Here is a 19344-nt window from a genome sequence, read left to right on the forward strand (position 1 = left end):
AGGATGCCCATGTTCACTATCATCTGATGTGAAAAACAATAAAGAAGGATTAAAACTTGTTTTTACAATATAGTCTGGCATGTTTTTCTAATAGAAACCTGTTGGATCATCAAACAAATGGAAACAATGCTGAGAAAATTACTGTCCAAGTCGTAGATGTGTGCGTGCACACCAGTGCATCGTGCTGGATATGATTAAAAAACGGTGTCTACGAGGAGTCAACACGCTCAAAACGGTCAATCAGAGCCATAACCAGCTCTTACTTTTCAGTGGGCATCTGATCGTACCGTCTCCCCATCCCCATGAGCACATCAAACGCTGATTTCTGGTCCGTTGAAGGTGGAATATCAGCATCTCGCAGGGAAACTTTGACGTACTTGGCACTGAAATCTTTCAATCCGAACAGCGGTGTACAACTTTCGATGGAAACAAAATCGGCACGATCGAGAGTAGCCTGCGAATCATCCCTCCTGCTGCACTGAATTGATGCAGTAGTTCGGCCAGAATATTCGTCGTCAAGATGTTGTGTGATTAAATCACCAATACAATCACTCGAATTTATACCGCTGAGATACTTCTTTACAATCACTTTCGCCTCAGAAACCAGTCAATCTGAACCACGCTGGCCACTGCTCAGACGCCATGACCGAAGATTACTGCACAGTTTGGTTCATGGTGACTCGGCATTTTGGTGCGCGCGTACTAAATTATATTTTGAAAATAAATGCCGACGTTTAAATTTCGGGTTTTGAAACTTTTGCACCTTCGGCAGAAAATGTACAAATAGAAAAGGCTAAAAATGTGTTTTATATTTATATTTCATTTTGGCAAATATACTGTCGGCAGATCCATAAACCAAGTGAGAAAATAATTAAGGCCTCATTATTACCACACACCACCCCCTGTATGGTGCACATGCAAACAAGACAATTCTTAAGCTGATGCTTCCCCACTTATACATCGAGATGGCTAACTGCTTGTACATGTACCATGCTCTATGGTAATATCTACCCCCCCCACCACAAACATAATAATACTAATAATATTTGCATAATTATAATAGTTGTAGTGTCTGATGGCAATAAAAATATTGATCATATAATCCCTGCATTGGCCAAGCACATCTGGGCTTGGTGAAAGGCAAACTAATGCTCAAGCAGTAGAGCAGGCAGGTATGGTACAAGCTGTGAAGACCAATGAAAATTTGGTCCAATGGACCAACGGGCACACTCGTACAGAAAAAAAGTGTCGAAGGATATAAATGGTCTCAAGGGTTTTAAAACGTCTACGGGTCTAAAGGGTCTAACCTGAAGGTGTCTAAAAGGTGTAACGTTCTGAAGGGGTTAAGAGGTCGAAGGTGTCCAAAGGGTTTAAGGGATCGACACGGGTGTTAAGGGTTTTTTTGTTTGTTTTTTTGTATACAGTGTCAAGGCTCGTATAAGAGCTAACATACAGAATGTACGAAAATCAAGGTTCTAAAGGCCTAAAGGGTATGTTCCAAAAGCAGTAATACAGGGTCTAAGGAAATCTAAAGGGCTAAATGGGTTTAAAGGGTCAATATGGTCTCAATGGGTCTGAAGGTCTGGAGAGGTCAAAGGGGTCTCAAGGATGTAAATTCTAAAGGTGTCCAACAGGTATAAAATGTTTAAAGGGTCTTTAAGAGTCAAATGGGTCGAAAATTCCAAAGGGTCCAAAGGGATCTAAGCAGTCGAAAGGGCCTAATGCTTTAAAAGGTACACTCAAATAGTATGTAATGAACAGACCTAGTCACGTTGCAACTTGCTTTCAAATACAGTAGTATGTCATTAATCGACATAATTACGTCGTGTAGCTTTTTCCACAGACAGACGGACATGAAGAAAAAAGTGGGATTAAGCAATTGGTTCATGTCTGTCTTTCTCCTTTTTTCACTCACAATTGTTATCTTTTCTAATTCTCCACTCTCTTAACGGTATGTGCATCTGGTGTGGATGGTGTGCCTCCATTTCTGTCTTTCACTTTCATTCTTCCAATTATTTCAAATTTCTGCATTCTGTAACTTCTTGTATGTTTCTTCTACTCACTCGCTCTGTCCACCTCCAATCAGACACTCATCAGTGTGAACCTTGACTCGCACATTACACTTAATTTTGCTGCAGTTTCTGCGATATGTTTTCAGGTTAAATCAATCCTGTCTGATTGTGTGCTTATTTTGACCCGTTGGAAGAACAAAAAAACACCATTAAGTAATATTTTGTAAAAAAAAAAATTTGTCCTATTGGACAGCTTGATTACCAACAAAAACCTTAGCTTTTACACACAATGGGCACAGGTTGGGTGCACCAAGCTCGATGGAAACAAAATGGCGTCAAATTGCGCATTGGTGCTGCTCCTGGTATATAAGGACTCCACACACACATGTGCTCCCCCCATCTTTTCTCCAGGGTCAGTCTCTACTCATTCCTTGGTGCCACTCAAAAGGCCCCAACGAATGGTAGCAGCTAATTATGCACACTATGGGTGTCTCCGCCAGGGTATCCACCCGCACATGCATCGTCCATTGTTGGGGCCAATGGGTCATTGGCTTAAAGGGACGCTCCCTTCTACCAGTCACAAAGCGAGTGTTAGGACTCACCGGAGAGCCAATTGGCGGCCCCCGATGTAGCAGGCCGGCTGTCACGAGCACACATGAGGCCGCCACTTGCTGTGGGGCTGCCATTTTACATAGCAGACCTGGTCGGCCCTGGTCAAGTTTCAGACGGGGGAGGGGATGGATGGAACACCAGACACAACATCCATGTCCTATCTAAGCACTAATTTGGACCATGCCTATCACTTCCACCCCTCCCCCCAGATGGTGTGACATAGACAATTTTGCTGTAAACATTGATGAACACAAGAAATGCTTCTAAACCTCGACGAGTATGCAGACATGTTAGAGCCTTAATTCTGTCTCTGACCTCTCCCCTTCCCAGTCTCGTGGATGTAACAATACTTTTGTATATGATAGAGGCTGTTCACTTACCAAAATATCTGTGACTTGCATTTCTGTCTTCAACCTTTTCAACAATGCAGGAGGGCAATGAGAGCCTCCGATAAGGGCTGCACACATTCAACATTACTTTGTTTACTTCTTACCAAGGTACATCAAGGCACTCTTTACAATAAACATTGTCATTATCATGTCATATTAACTTTATTTCAATATTGCAAAATTATAACAAGTTTTTCTGGCATGGTAACTGAAATTAATGATGAAACTCATCATTGTTACTCCTAATTCACAGGGACCAGCATGGAGCAAGTATAATGTAAAACTAGCCTTTGGGAATACCAGCGTCGGTCTGTGTTGGTGAACAGTTATTGATTAAATCAACAGAACATTGATTGAAGTATGCTAACTCAGTAAGGAGTGGCTGACGTTTCGATTGTCAACTCTTTGTCAGAGCAAAAGAGTAAGTTAGCGCTTTGTTGCTTTCAAGGCATTGCATGTTATGACATCGTCTTTGGAAGATGGAGCGAGGTTGTTTGTTTGTTTTCATAGCAGGAGCAAGGCCTATGGATGAGCAAGGTAGAAATCAAGGGAATCAACAAAAAGGAAAAGAGGAGAGGAAGGAAGGTAGGAAACTGAAACGAGATAAACGTACTCACTCATATACGTCCTGCCAAATAGCGTTGATTTGCCAGAATGTCACCAACAAATTAGAGAACATAGTTCACTCCGAGTCGTGACAAAACCGACTTTGCATCATTTTGAACAGCACGTCATTATCAGTTTGTGGAACGTAAGCCGCACACCATCCAGCTGACGCCGTACCCACTCCATCGAGTCAGTGACATTTAGAGTTAGTGATAACTTGTTAGTAGTAACATGGTTAGAGTTAATGGTAACTTGTCAGTGGTAACAGCTTCAGTCACACGTGTTTTCCCCTCGCGATCGGTTCAATATTGAGCTCATTCTGTGAACTATTTTTGTGCCTAACTTACAAAAAACATTCAAGAAACCATTCACAATGACTAGAAGGCATCCTGCAAGTAATCCAGCCAATAACTCCATCAGTGGATGTGAAAATGGACGGAATTAAGCACTTTGAGCGAGGTGAGTGGCAATGGGCATTGGTCACGTGCTTGGCTTGCCTCCGACCACAGTGAGAATTGTGAAAACCAGTGAAAAGCTAATGGATTTTGTCCAAAATGTTACTCCTTGTAGTTCATTACAGATCACGAGGGGTAGAGAAAGTTACACTCTACACAGACACCTCTCCTGTACCGCCAAGCAATATCGGCCCTACATTTTGGTGAGTACCCCTGTAACTATTCATTTAATTGTCCATTTCTGTATTTCATTTGTGTTCGTTATTGATTTGTTTAATATTTATCTCCAATACCTAATTAAATGAGGTTAAAGTTATGGTAGGGTGACCAAAATCGTGTCCTGGGAATGTAACCCTACATGACAACATGCTGTCCATGGGAATATCTCGTCTGCTTAACGTCATTTTGCTGAATGTCACACTTTCTAGAAATGCATTCACGACATTAAGTGGAAACTTGCTGTATTAAGGTTTCACGAAGTAAAATGGTCGAGTTGGGAAAGGTTAATGGGTACAAGAAAGATCATGGGTCAAAATTGGGGATGACAAGAGATGGTAGTGCACTACATGCTTGAATCATGGAGGGAAGAGTTGGACAGAAGAGCCTCTGGAAGGTGGTTCCATAAATTTTTATTTTTTATTTTTTTTGTTTTTTTACAGTCCAGTCTATAATCTATTTGAAAGATACAATTGTGATTGGGGAAGGTTACATTTACTGCTAAGTTTCTGGACTCCAGATAAAGGGAGTCAAAACAACAACAACAACATTAGTGGAAAGAAGAACAACTTTGGAATGGAAGTTCCCATTGTGTGCTGCCTTTTTGGCTGCTGGTTGCATCATTAGTTAGGGGCACGGCTATGCCGCTGATGCAGTGCCCCTATTACCAGTATACTGGTGCTCATTTTGCCGACCTCAGAAGGATAACAGGCTGAGTCATCCCCCTGGTGTTAATTCAGTTGCCAACTGGGCTCAAACTCAGGACCCTCGGATCCCAAGCCACCACCCTAACTGCTAAGCCAACACCAGGCTTTTGGAATGGAAGTGATGGAGAGCGAAGGACGAAGGAGAACAAGAAGGCCTAAGGCTGTGTTCCTTGTTTGGGACTTCACTTGAGCAGCCCCGCTCCGTTTCCAGTGGTGAATACGATTTAAATCTGACATCCACAGAAAAGGATATTTGCGCTCTTCCCAATGTGAGCCTGTGAAGGTTTCATGACTCATCAATGCCATTGCCACGACTGCTCATCTTGAACCCGCCTCGCGGTGGTGAGTGGAGGAGATTCAGCTTGTCTTCTATCTACCCTTTGAGGTATTCTTCTCTGCTGAACTCCCTCAACTATTCATTGGACCTGCCTGTCAGACATTGCACTTCTCTTTTTAGGCCAAATAATTTAAAAAAATATATATATATATATATATATATATATATATATATTTATATTGTTCCGGCTGTGGAAATTCACAGAGCACCATATAGGTCCTCAGATCAGTTATGCCAATAAGTCTGTGTTCAGATAAATTTACCCACCGTTGTCTAATGGGATATTATTCGTGTCACCTGGGCTGTGATCTTTGAGTTAGCCGTTTTTCTTTTACTATCGTTATTTTGGACCAACAGCTCCACAACAACCACGATCACCACCACCACCTTCTCGTCAACTGCCAACATCCCCACAGACAACGAACAGCCACCTTCACAACAACCACCTTAACCACCACCACCCAACACAACCACCCTCATGACCACCACAAATGGCAGCATCACCTTCTCCACAACAACCACAACCACCTTCTCCACAACCGCATTTCAACGACCACACCACTACTTCAACAACCACACCACAAACCTCTCCACATCGAATAACATCTACACCACGGATACTCATCAAGAAAGGGAACAAAGGCAACGGTAGGAAAACCCGTTGCCCCCGCGGAGTGCGGGCAGAACCACAGCTCTGAAGAGAGAAGTTCCGATAACGCCTGGGACTTCCCCTCCCCCTTTCCTGCGTGCCGGGAGGGGGGAGGGGCGGATCAAGCCAGGGTTCAAAGTTGATGTAAAGGAGGGGCCTGATTTTGGGCGGACAACACCCCTGGCGACACAATCCCTTGGCGGCAACAACCAAGAACTTCTGGAAGTTTCCCGCACGTGCTGGAAGTAGGGAGGGGCAACGCGCCGTGGGCATAAAGTACGGGCTGAGGAGAGGGTTGAGGTCTGTCTGGAGGTCTGGAGGTCGTGGTCGCTCGCCGAGTCGTCGACTGCGGGAGGTTGTGGAGGCGTGTGGAAAGGAGGAGAGAGCGCAGCGGAGCCAAAGCGCGTGGCCTGCCGAGCCGTGTCTTACCGTGGGTCGTGGAGACGGGACGGCGTGGGTCGCGAGGTGAAGGTAGCCAGCCCGGTCTCGCGGAGCCTCTGTGGTCTACACGGCTCCGTGTCAATAAAGACACCAAGGGGTCCAGTCTACCCCTTGTCTGTCCTGGGGTTTTTCTTTGCTTTTGAATGAACGTTGTGGCACCTTGTCCGCTAAGTAGAATTGTTAAGTGCATGTACATAATAAATAGCCGGTAAAGTGATCGGGTCCAACAGGGGTTGCGATAACACCCCGCTCGGTTATCCCAAATGGAGCGAGCTGCCTTAAGCGGCCCGTGTCCCAGCGGTACAATCTCTCTGTAATCTACCCGCAAGATTAATTAGGTATATCGACAATTCGGCGATTGACCCTGGGGCGCGCGGGTAGAGTACGGACAAGGTTGTGGTGTGCTTAAAAACACACCCGTGGCTGGTTTTCGGCGTTGATCCGGAAAGCCGCGATTGGATTGTCTGTCCGGTGGGCATACGGCCGCGATTCGGCTAAACGCGGTCGCTCGCACGCCGGCCGGAGAGAATCTACAACAATATATATATATATATATATATATATATATATATATATATATATATATATATATATATATATATATATATATATATGTAGGGTAAGACTACTGATTCTGGCTCACTTTTCCCCATGTAAATGAATGGGGGATTTTCAGCGATTCATATTTTTTTCCCTAAAAATAAACCCCCTTTTTATCCCAAGGTATATTTATTTGTCTCCCCTTTTAACTTGGAGGTTGAACCTCATTGAATTGAACACCTGGGGGTTGAACAGCTCACTCATTGAACCTATAAAGATTTGTTCATTCTCAAATTCCTTCAATAGTTTAATTTTCTTTGCACAATAATCCCCATCTAAAATATTGACAAACAAAACATTTGAATCTTTATATTTTTGAAGATACCCCATTTGTGCCATTACGAAATGATAAACTTCTCTTAATGCTCTTGTTTGACCACCTCCTGAGCCACAGGTTATTTTTTGTTAAGCCCCGCCCACTTTTCTTTAAGCCCCGCCCACTTTTGTTAAGCCCCGCCCACTTTCCACAAGGTATTCAATAAGCCCCGCCCACTTTTCTTTAAGCCCCGCCCACTTTTGCTAAGCCCCGCCCACTTTTCCTAAGCCCCGCCCACTTTTGCTAAGCTCCGCCCACTTTTCATGAGGTATTTTTTCTAAGCCACGCCCACTTTTCCTAAGCCCCGCCCACTTTTGCTAAGCTCCGCCCACTTTTCATGAGGTATTTTTTCTAAGCCACGCCCACTTTTCCTAAGCCCCGCCCACTTTTGCTAAGCTCCGCCCACTTTACATAAGGTATTTTTTCTAAGCCACGCCCACTTTTCCTAAGCTCCGCCTACTTTTGCTAAGCCCCGCCCACTCTTACATAATTTCCATTTCATCTCTGACTCACAAAGAAATCACTAGAAAATTACAGGATGTTATGGTTTTGAAAAATTTCCCAATGAAGGCTTGCCTAGGCTTGCCCAGGGAATTTCCAAAGGAAACCACACCCACCAGTCTTTCTCTATAAAAGCTTCAAACCCAGGCTCCATTTTAAACATTTGTTTTTGCTGGCAATGGTGTTTTGTGTGCTTGTCTCGAACTCTCTGTCTTCTATGGAACTAAACCTTCAAGTTGATGAACTGGATTCAAACCTCTTATCTATTGAGGTAAGATTTTTTATTTTCCTATTTTCAAACTTTGATTGAAGCATACTCATTTAATAATTAAATAACTTAATTAATACATTATTATTTTCTCTCACAGGAAATTGTGTCTGAAATACGAAATGAAAATACTGCTTTTGCTACAACTTGGGGGAAATTGTTGGCTTGGTTGAAGACCTTGAGTGGGATGACTTTGGTGTTCCTTGGAACTCTCTGTCTTGTATGGAACTAAACCTTCAAGTTGATGAACTGGATTCAAACCTCTTATCTATTGAGGTAAGATTTTTTATTTTCCTATTTTCAAACTTTGATTGAAGCATACTCATTTAATAATTAAATAACTTAATTAATACATTATTATTTTCTCTCACAGGAAATTGTGTCTGAAATACGAAATGAAAATACTGCTTTTGCTACAACTTGGGGCGAAATTGTTGGCTTGGTTGAAGACCTTATGAGCGACCAAGACCCACAGAACGAGTTCGTCCTTGATGACCCAACCAAAGAGTTATACCTTGGAGACCAGCAAAATCCTGAAAAAGAGTTTTACAGCAATAGTACTCATTGTGAGTTATCAAGACAATACCCACTGAACAAGTTATACCTTGATGAGCCAGAATACAAGTTTTACCTTGGAGACTCACAAATTTTGAAAAAATCAGTAAATGAGTTCTGCCTTGATGGTTTAAATAACTACCTTGGAGACTCAGGAAAAGGGTTCTGCCAAGATGGTTCTAAATATGGGGCCTACCTTGGAGACTCACAAATTTTGAAAAATCAGTAAATGAGTTCTGCCTTGATGGTTTAAATAACTACCTTGGAGACTCAGGAAAAGGGTTCTGCCAAGATGGTTCTAAATATGGGGCCTACCTTGGAGACTCACAAATTTTGAAAAAATCAGTAAATGAGTTCTGCCTTGATGGTTTAAATAACTACCTTGGAGACTCAGGAAAAGGGTTCTGCCAAGATGGTTCTAAATATGGGTCCTACCTTGGAGACTCACAAATTTTGAAAAAATCAGTAAATGAGTTCTGCCTTGATGGTTTAAATAACTACCTTGGAGACTCAGGAAAAGGGTTCTGCCAAGATGGTTCTAAATATGGGGCCTACCTTGGAGACTCACAAATTTTGAAAAAATCAGTAAATGAGTTATCCTTTAGAGACTTTGTAAGTTGGTTTTACTTTGAATACTTGAAATGTGGGTTCTGGATTGATAACTCACAATGTGATACATATCTTGGAAACTCAACGGGAATGTGGTTATACCTTGAAGACTTGGAAAGTTGGGTTTATGTTGGACACTTGAAACTTTTTTGGGGGCTTTTATTTATTTATTTATTTATTTATTATTATTATTATTTTATTTATTTATATTTTGGAGACTTTTGGAGTTGCTATCACTCTTTGAGATCTAAACCTATCGATGTAGTTCTTTGTCGGATGGTGCTTGATGGGAGCAAGATCAAGAAAGTTCTGGGAAGAAAGTGCAGGCTTACTCCCTCTTTCTACGTCATCAAACCTGAAAGCCTTAAAAGACAGAATTGGAAGAAGAGAAAAAAAAAAAAAAAACGTAAAATATATATATATATATATATATATATATATATATATATATATATATATATATATATATATATATATATATATATATATAGGTGGAAATCTCATTTTGAAAAAGACTGTGTTGGGTGAGGATTGAGTTGGGGTTGAGATTTTGAATGTGAGGGTTGGGGTTGAGATTTTGAATGTGAGGGTTGGGACACACACACACATACACATCAACAAACAAAAGTTAAGCCTTGACTATTCAGTTGAGGATTCTGTGTTTGGGGTTCACAGATCTAAGAACGTCCCCCTTGACACACATTATATACTGTTATACACCTTGGACTTGGCCCTCGAGTGTCCACAACGGTGTATAGTAGGAGGGAGTGAAGCGCCAACCTATTGCTCCCATTACACACACACACACACACACAAACAAAAGTTAAACCTTGACTATTCAGTTGAGGATTCTGTGTTTGGGGTTCACAGATCTAAGAACGTCCCCCTTGACACACATTATATACTGTAATTTTTTTTTTTTTTTTTTTTTTTTTTTTTTTTTTTTTTTTTTTTTTTGTATACCTTGGTCGAGGCTCGTATGAGAGCTAACACACAACTCACAGCAAGGAGGCATGAGACAAGAGGGGTGGGAGTGGAAGGGACAAAACATTGGGGAACAGACACAGGTGAACTGTGGAAGGGAGAGGGATGGGGATGGGACGGGGAACATGGCGAGGAGAAGATGGACATTACAGGGACTTTCAGGAAGGAAAGCAGGAGAATTGAAGGAAGTGGGCATGGGTGGATTATCGGGGTAGAAAAGATCGAGGATTTGGATGGGGGAAGATAAGAGGTGGTGGTGAACAGCTGTTTTGAAAGCCTGGAGGGAAGAATGGGAAAGAATAGAGTGAGGAAGTTTATTCCAAAGGCGGGAAAAAAGAGGAATGAAAGAGTGAAGATGAGCAGTGATTCGTGATTTTGGTAGTTTTACCAGAAGGGGTTGTTGGCGGACCTTGAGCGCCCTGTGGAAATGTGGTTGGGACAAATCGCAGAGAGAGAGCAGGGGGGCAAGGCTGGAGAGGAGTCGGTAGAAGACAGAAAGACCACCGACCAACCTGCGGTGATTGAGTGAGAGGCCCAAAGACTCAGCTTCATTGCGGGAGATGCCAATGATCTTAAAAGCCCTGGTTTCGACAGCGTGAAGTCGAGAAAGGTGGGAGGCAGGAGCACCAGCCCAGAGGGGAGAGCAGTACTCCATCAGGCTACGGACAAAAGCTTTGTAAGTAGTCAGGAGCTCAAGAGGGCCGAGGAAGGACTTTGCACGACGGAGGATTCCCAGTCGGCGACTGGCTTTTGAGGCAAGGTTGGAAATGTGACTTTCCCAGGAAAGGTCATGGCAGATAGTGAGACCCAGAAGCTTGAAAGAAAAGACTTCTTCCAGAGGATTGTTGAGAAAGTGGATGGGGGGGTTTTGTAAACGGTCCTTTCGAAGAGACATAGTGAGAGTGTGAGATTTGTGTGGATTGAAAGACATGTTCCACGTGTTGGACCAGTTTGTGATTTTATCCAGATCTGCAGTGAGCGAAGAAGCTGCTGCTTGCCGGTCTGAGGGATGACAGATGGTACGGCAGAGGGTGGAGTCGTCGGCAAAGAGAAATAGAGGATTTTCCAGAGAGTCCGAGAGATCATTGATGAAAACCAGAAAAAGAACAGGGCCCAGAACGCTACCTTGAGGAACTCCAGCCTGCACAGGAAGAGGGGATGAAAGAACTCCATTTATGGCCACACGTTGACTGCGACAGGAGAGGAAGTCTGCGAGCCATGAGTGGAGATGGCCTTGAATACCATGGGAAGAGAGTTTGGTGAGTAGGGCAGGGTGCCAGACTGTGTCAAAAGCACGTGATATGTCCAGGGATACGGCTCGGATTTCCTGTCTGGCATTGAGGACCTCCATCCATTGATGGGAGAGCAGTAGCAGCATATCCAGGGTAGAGTGACCTGGTCTGAAACCAAATTGATGATTGGAAATCAAGCCATTGGAGAAGAGGAAGGATTTCATGTCTGAAGCAATGATGGATTCCATAACCTTGCTGATGATTGGGAGAAGGCTGATTGGTCTGTAGTTACAGGGATCTGTTTTTGCACCTTTTTTATGCAGGGCAGTGATGTTAGCAGATTTCCAAGCAGATGGCAGATGACCTTGGGAAAATGAGAGGGTGAATAGAACAGAGAGAGGGTGAGCAAGAGCAGAAGAGCAGGCTTTGAGGACACGTGGGCTGATGCCGTCTGGACCGGTTGCAGAATCTGACTCGAGGTTTGAAAGCAAGCTCTCCACCTTGTCAGGAGAAAAGGATACAGAGTCCAGGGACAGTTGGGTGCGACTGGGTAAAGTGGGTAGAGATAGTGATGGGTTTGGGACACAAGATTTAGCTGCAAACACCGAGTTTAGACATTCAGCTTTATCACGTGTGGAATCAGCAGTGCGGCCATTTGAGGTAAGGGAGGGGATGGAGGGGGAACATACACCAGAAACAGATTTGATTAAACGCCACCAGGATTTTGAGGAGGGAGAGAGGTCTGAGAGTTCAGACTTGAGAGTTAATACACCTCGGACTTGTCCCTCTAGTGTCCACAAAGGTGTATTATCTGCTTAGTTTTGTCTTTTGTAATTCCTGTGAATAAAATGAACCTAAAATCTCTTCCCCTTCCAAATCATATATTTTATAAGTCCAAGGAACTGTATCTATTACATCAACAATTTTAAAAAGTTCTTTCGTCCATCGTTCAGTAAAACCCTTTTCAAAATGAGATTTCCACCTATATATTCTTACGATATCACCAACTTTGAACTTAGGTTTTCTGACATTAATCTCTTTTTCATATTTTAATTTTGTAAATGTTTCTGATGGCTTCATATTCGTTGACGTGTGAATCGTGTCATTATACTTATCCACAATATCCTGAATAAAAGATGACCATTGTTGTGAACCGAGTTGTGTGAATTTTTTATATAGTCTCTCTTTTAAGGTACGATTAAAACGTTCAACAACAACTGCCTTCCCTTCATTAAAGGTACTGTATAATGTAATACTGTTATTTTTTAGAAAATTCATAAATGTCTTGTTATAAAACTCTCTACCCTCATCAGTCCACAATTTCTTAGGTTTTCTCTTACTTTTATTAAATATCTGTTGAAAAGCTAACATAAGAGTATTACCTGTTTTGTTTTTTAAAGGGACAACCCACGCATATCTACTCCTCAAATCAATAACGGTTAAAGCATACTTGTACCCCTTATCATTATTAAGTTCAATCAAATCAGCAGACCAGATATAATCAACTTCCTTGGAATAAACTTTCCTTCTCTGAAACTTTGTGAATATTGGTTTATGTAATTCATCAGCTAATTGCTCTTCAGTCTTAATGGCATCATTAGAGCCTATAAGTTTTTTGAATTTCCAAGTCCAAGTTTCAATTTAGCACTAATCATCTTCTTCACGATGAACCTATCAACTTTTTCTCTCAAGGTTGGATTTTGTATCAGAGACAAATTATACAACATTTCTCTATCGGCTTCATGCTTTTCTTCCAACGTTGTGGTATTCCCATAATCAATATCGTGTCTCATGCACACTTCATCAACTCTATTGATTGGTTTACTCCAGGATTTAGGATTGTCTGCCTCATCTAATCTTTTATCCAAGTTTGTGCCTGGACCACAGAAAGAATACCCTGGAAGATGTAATTCCCCTGGTATTCCAGTAGTTGTAAATTTACTTCCTGATAAAAACTTTTGTATATCTTCTCCGAGTTTGTGTTTGGAGATAAATTGATTTTTTTTTGAACCACACACCGAACATATACCTTTTTGTATAACCCTGTTATTTTTACTTTTAATATATGAAATATTTTTAGTATTAGTTTTCTTTTTACATTTGAGACAATAACTCATTTATTTATGAGAAAAATTTCTGCAGAGTGCAAAAACCTTTTTAGTTTCCAACATGCACATTTGAATCTTAATTTTTAAAACATAAAGAATCCTTAGAAATGCCTTCACTCTCTCCTCCATTTATTTAAGAAAAAACTTGAATTAAAATGAATAGCTTGACGATGCTAATAGTTTTGTTGAAAGTATTGCAAATAGACTTGTTAATTCTTTGTATTCCTTCCTGGTGGGATGAGTTATTTTCTTTAATACCTCTATTCTTTTTTGAATCTCACTGGTTTCCATATTTTGATATTTATTCATTCTCTCTCTTTCCTCCCTCTCTCTCTTCTCTCTTTCCTCCCTCTCTCTATTCTCTCTTTCCTCCTTCTCTCTCTTCTCCTTTTCCTCCTTCTCTCTATTCTCTCTTTCCTCCTTCTCCTTTTCCTCCTCTTCCCTCTCTTCTTCAACTCCTTCCTCATCCCTTACTATCCTTGAATCGTTTACACCCCATAGAATATTATACATATATTCATCAGGATTTCTTGTTATTCCTGTATCCAAAATAATTTTTTTACAACAGGAAACCAATAAAATTTCTTTTGAATTTCTAAAAGAGCCTTACCTTTTCTTAACCTTATAATTTTTTCATTATTTAACATTCTAATTAAATCTAAAGTTGTTGGTTTATCAACATCAGCATAATGCCAATCTTTTATTGAAAATACCTCATTCTTATGTTGTAGAACATATTTATTAAAATACCGAATACCCTTTTCTTGAAGGTATGCTTGGACACAGAAATGATAATTTTCTTGAAGCCTTCTTGCTGTCATTTATGTATTAGAAATATATGTTAGAATAATATTATGGCACGAAACACCTCCCCATCTTCCCATAGTTAAATCATTTTGTATTTCCTTACTTATTATATATAATCCTGTTTTTTCTGTTTTCATGAGATAAACAAGGGCAAAACCATTATTATATTTACCCTTATTAAATTCTTTTATTTGTTGTTTACTAATCGTGGCTCCACAAAACTCATTCTCGATACCAAGTGGATAATATTCTTCCTTACGAGACTGATTTAATTGTTCCAGGTCTTCGAGGTTAATTTTAAATGACCAATTATACCCTAAATCATTCATATCATACCCCCATTGTTCTATTCTCATACAAACGATACGCCCTTCTTTATAAAAATTTATTTTAATTCGAACTGTGAATTCTGTATGACCTGGAGATAATATCAACACTTCTGTATCTTTAGAATACACAGCCGTTTTATTTAAGTATATATATTGTGATAAATCGCTTAATCTCACCAAGTCATTCGCGTCAGTCGGGCTTGGATAATTTTTTAATTTATAAGCATTTTTCATGTTAATATTTTTGTTTATATTATATTTATGTCGTTCAGCCTGTGCCTTTGTGTAATAATTTGATAAATCAATATCCAGTTCTTGAGATACACCAAAGATAGAACCATCTTTACCAACATAAGTCATTTATATTAGATTAAAAATAATATCATAAAATTTTTTATTTTTGTTGAGTTGAAATAACACATATAGACATAATTGACCACAACACTTGGAATTTAATTCTTGGACTTGAAATGTTTGATAAACACCATTCTGTAAGAATTTTATGACTTCAACAGGTGGTGGAAGACCAAAACTATCAAAATAATATTTGTCTTGACTATTAAAAATACAAACCCAATGAGAACCGTTCCCATCATTATCTTCTAAGTTCATAATAATATTCTTTGTATGTTTCGACACATTTGTTAATTCATCTCTCATACAAATAACCACATTATGAATTTTTAATTTCTTACAATATTTAGCAAGTTGTAAATTTGATGTTGTATTCTTTCCAAATTCTTTCAACCACTCATCAATGCTCATTTATTTATTAGAAAGATATAATCCATTACCTCTTTTCGTTAATTTTACACCTGCTTGTGCTATAGAAGAAAGCATATCTCCAACTAACAATCTCGCTTTATCAGGCAGACCTTCAAGTTTTTCAGCAAAATCTACAATTACACCACTTCCACTAATTTGTTTCTCCAACTCTTTGTTATGTCTTTCCAATTCTTTTTGAGCCTGGAGTTGAGCCTTCCTTTCGTTGGCAGTTTTGACCGCTGTTGAAATACCACCCGTCAATGCTCCAACCGCACTTAAACCAGCAAATAAAGGCATTAGAAATGGGAGAAATCCTCCACTCGTCTCTCTTATTGAATATTTTTTCAACATTGGTTTTGTCATTTTAATTTTAAGTGAGCCAGTGTCATTCAAGATTTTAACCTGTTCTCTTGTGAGCAAAACATCAATTCTTACTGCTCCTTTTCTCTGAATTGTATTAACGTTAATCGTACAAGGCTTTTGATTTTGAACACAAGATGATAGTTTATGAAGATTGATTTGATTAACATATACCCCAGTTGGTACTTTGCCACTCATTTATTTAACAAAAAATTATGTGAGACTAATCATCACACCATTATCTGTATTAATCTGCAATTCTGTTTCTTCCAAAAGCAAACAATATGTATCAACTTCTTCACTCTCTCCTCTTTCAATGTATAGGGAAGTATCCACTCGATTAGACTTTATAGTTTCTTTTTGAGCGCTCAGGTCAAACGTATAGATTGTATACAAACTTTTAAATGCTGTCATATCCAAAATAGGTTCTTTATTTCCATTACTTTCACACACCTTTTGGTAAGACTTGTATGCTTCAGCAAAATCATTTTTTTCCCAATTAATTTCCAATCTATCTCGTGGATAAAATGTTCCATCTAGAGAAACGCGAAGTTGTTTCACCTTAGCATTATCACTCAATGCATTATTCTTATCAGTCGCAGTATCACCATCTGGCTTTTTAAAAATCATCCACAGATATCGTGGCTTTCCTTCCAGAACACCCAAATTCCACGTGTAAGTAGTTTGATTGAGTTTAACGTGTTGACATCTTCTTTTGAGGTATGATACACTGAGTGGTTTCTTTGAGTTAAGTCTTCGATTCAACATCTCTTCTGTTTTAAGATTAGGAGTATATTCACTGATATACCAACTCATCTCCTCAATTACAAATTTATTCTGATCACCAAAAGCATTACCAACACCAAAAAGCAATCTATTTTCATTATCATTCCTTTGTAGTTGAAATCTAATTTTAAGACCATACAGAACTTTATCATAATCACAAAATCCAAATATACCTTTAAGAGGAACTGCCACAGTAAAACTATTTTCTGCTTTTGTATCATCATTATACATTCCTTTCCTTTGAATATATCCAGGGTCTGTGTTTGTTCCCGTTGACATATCAGGAATAAAACCTTCGACAGACCCCTTTCCCATTCTATCACTGAATGTATAGAGTGTAAATTTCATCATTTCAGATACAGCAGAGACATAATCAACCGCTTCAACTTCTTGTGTTCCAATATACAATCGCACACTATCAAACATTTTCCAGAAGAAATCATTTACAAGTGTAGCGTTTGTGTTATTCCCAGCCTTAGTGAATTTAAATTTACACAACAAGAAACTTTCGGAGAGATTCAAATAGGTTTGTTGATTATTTATTTCAAAACTTTTTGTACCATTTGTATTCCAGTCTGTTCCAGTTATTGCATTTACCTTGAAGTAATCTTCTTTTTTAGTGGAGTTTGAGATAATAATAGTATCATCCAAATCATAGATACTATCAATTGCTTCCATACTTGTATTTATTTAGGAAAAAAGATGTTAAAACTTTTGAAACCCTGATCCAAGTATTTGAATTATTTTCTGTCGTTCTTGGGGGGACAACTGAGTTTTACCTTTCTTAATTTCTTTTATTGCTTGTAATTTATGAGATTCTTTCTGAGCATCTTTTATACTCTTTACAGCACCTGCTACATTTCCCACAGCAGAAGCAGTTGAACCAATTAGGTCTTTATGTTTAGGAATAGTTGAACCAATACCCATGAGAGTATCAATTATCCCATCTCCTCTAAATTGATGTCCGACACCCCTTTGTCTCTTAGGTTTATAGTATCCTCTACCAAGATACATACCTTCACCCTTGTAGTACGGGGAAAGGAACATCCCATCCCCTGTAATTATTTTATATTTTCCCAACTCGTGCTTCCTCACAATAACCATCGTATTTATTTATTGAAAAACTTCACGTAGGTGAATTCTGATGGATATAACTTCTCCATTAAAAGAGATCACACGATTATCTTGGTTGGTTATCCTAAAATTTACTCTGTGTATGGTTTTTCCTGACACAGGTAGATAAACCAAATTTTTAGGCTCCATATTGAATTTATAACCAATTGGGGTTGAGTATGCGCTGAATGAAAATATTGTATTTGTTTTTAATCCATCATTATAAGCACCATCAATCAAATCACAGTGAATTAACACCGAATTTATTCCTGAGGATATTTGAATGACATTATCACTGTAAAACGTCCCATTAGTTTCAATCTTTTTTGAGGAGAAACCTAATAACTCTCTAAATGAATTATCAATTGTGAAATCAACCTTGTAGTTATTTTTAACTTTAATCGTTGATTTTGAAGTATGTTTTTGAATGTTTATAACAATATTTTTTGGTTCATCACCCTGTTCTTTCATAAGACGAGCAATTTCGGAAGATATTTGAGAAATCTCGTATGCTCCGGGTGAGACTGTTATCGTTTTGTATCCACTTCCCGGATTATAACTAAACTTGTCATTTTTCTCGGTTATATTAAATAAGGTATTATTAGTCTCCATGGACAATAAAGATGCCTCATATTCTTTTGTTGTGTCAAGTTGTAGTGGGTATGGGAATGAAGATGTGTGGTCGCTTGTTGTGAAATTAAAACTCAGGATTGTGCTTCTCATCTTATTTAATATGAGATAAAATGTCTTTATATTGAGATTTATTAATTATTTTCATGTTCATCAACTGGTCTAAAATGGCTGATGCTTCATTAAAACAATTGTTATTTCCAGCCTTCTTACTGCCGAACAACAATAACAGTCTATTAACTAATTGCGATGGGTCATTTGGAAGAAAACTAATACCTGAACCAAGGATACTTAAAGCCTGAATAATGTGTTTCTCCTTCTCATTCTTCCTACTTTTACCAGAAAGAATAACCTTATAATTTAGAGTGTTCAGCAAATCAATATATACTCTATCATCATTATTTTCCATATCCAATGGTTTATCAATATACTTTGATTCATCCCTCACAGTTGAACCTTGTCTTCCATCTTTTGTGAGAAGAAACATTAATCTCGGAGTTAGTTTAACAGGGGGTTGAGCAGAACTTAAGAACCTTAATTCATCATTAAATATCAATACCTTTTCTTGAACAAGATGAAATATTGCTGGTTGTTCTGTTGGAATGAGTCCTGCTTTGGTTTTTGAATCCGCTGAATATTCATTGTTTTGAACAGCATTCACAATATAATCAGGGGTTGATTAATCTCTTTCAGTTGTTGAAATAAACCTTCATCATCATATTCTAATTCTCCTAAATGCTCTAATTCTTCCTCCGTCATTTGACTGAAATCTTTTAACATTTGAAGCTTTCTAGGAGTATATTCTACTGTGGGAACTGTGGAAACATCTTTCATTTTTTCTTGGGAAGTTTTTAAAAGTGGTTTAAAAAATTTCTCTTGTTTTTTTCAAATGCTTCTTCGCCCGTTAGTTTCTGTCTGCGTTTCTTCTTTATGTCTTCCTGTTGTTTTACAACTTTT

At 39.2% G+C, this 19344-nt stretch overlaps 1 protein-coding gene across 10 annotated transcripts in view; it reads right to left on the reverse strand.

The window, feature by feature from the left end:
* Nucleotides 1-19344, reverse strand: part of LOC147013574 (medium-chain acyl-CoA ligase ACSF2, mitochondrial-like) — a 197713-nt gene that overhangs the window by 123090 nt on the left and 55279 nt on the right. For all 10 annotated transcript variants that reach the window (XR_015051376.1, XR_015051377.1, XR_015051378.1 and 7 more), the window contains exon 10: nt 3005-3081. Coding sequence is in view for 7 of the 10 variants with exons in the window: in XM_085855490.1 (XP_085711616.1) it covers nt 3005-3081 (77 nt within the window). In the remaining 3 variants the exon portion in view is untranslated. The remainder of the gene's footprint in view (nt 1-3004; nt 3082-19344) is intronic.

Source organism: Eptatretus burgeri, chromosome 14 (genome assembly GCF_056783735.1).
Source record: "Eptatretus burgeri isolate ZD-2024b chromosome 14, Ebu_testis_v1, whole genome shotgun sequence".
NCBI classification, from domain to species: Eukaryota; Metazoa; Chordata; class Myxini; order Myxiniformes; family Myxinidae; genus Eptatretus; species Eptatretus burgeri.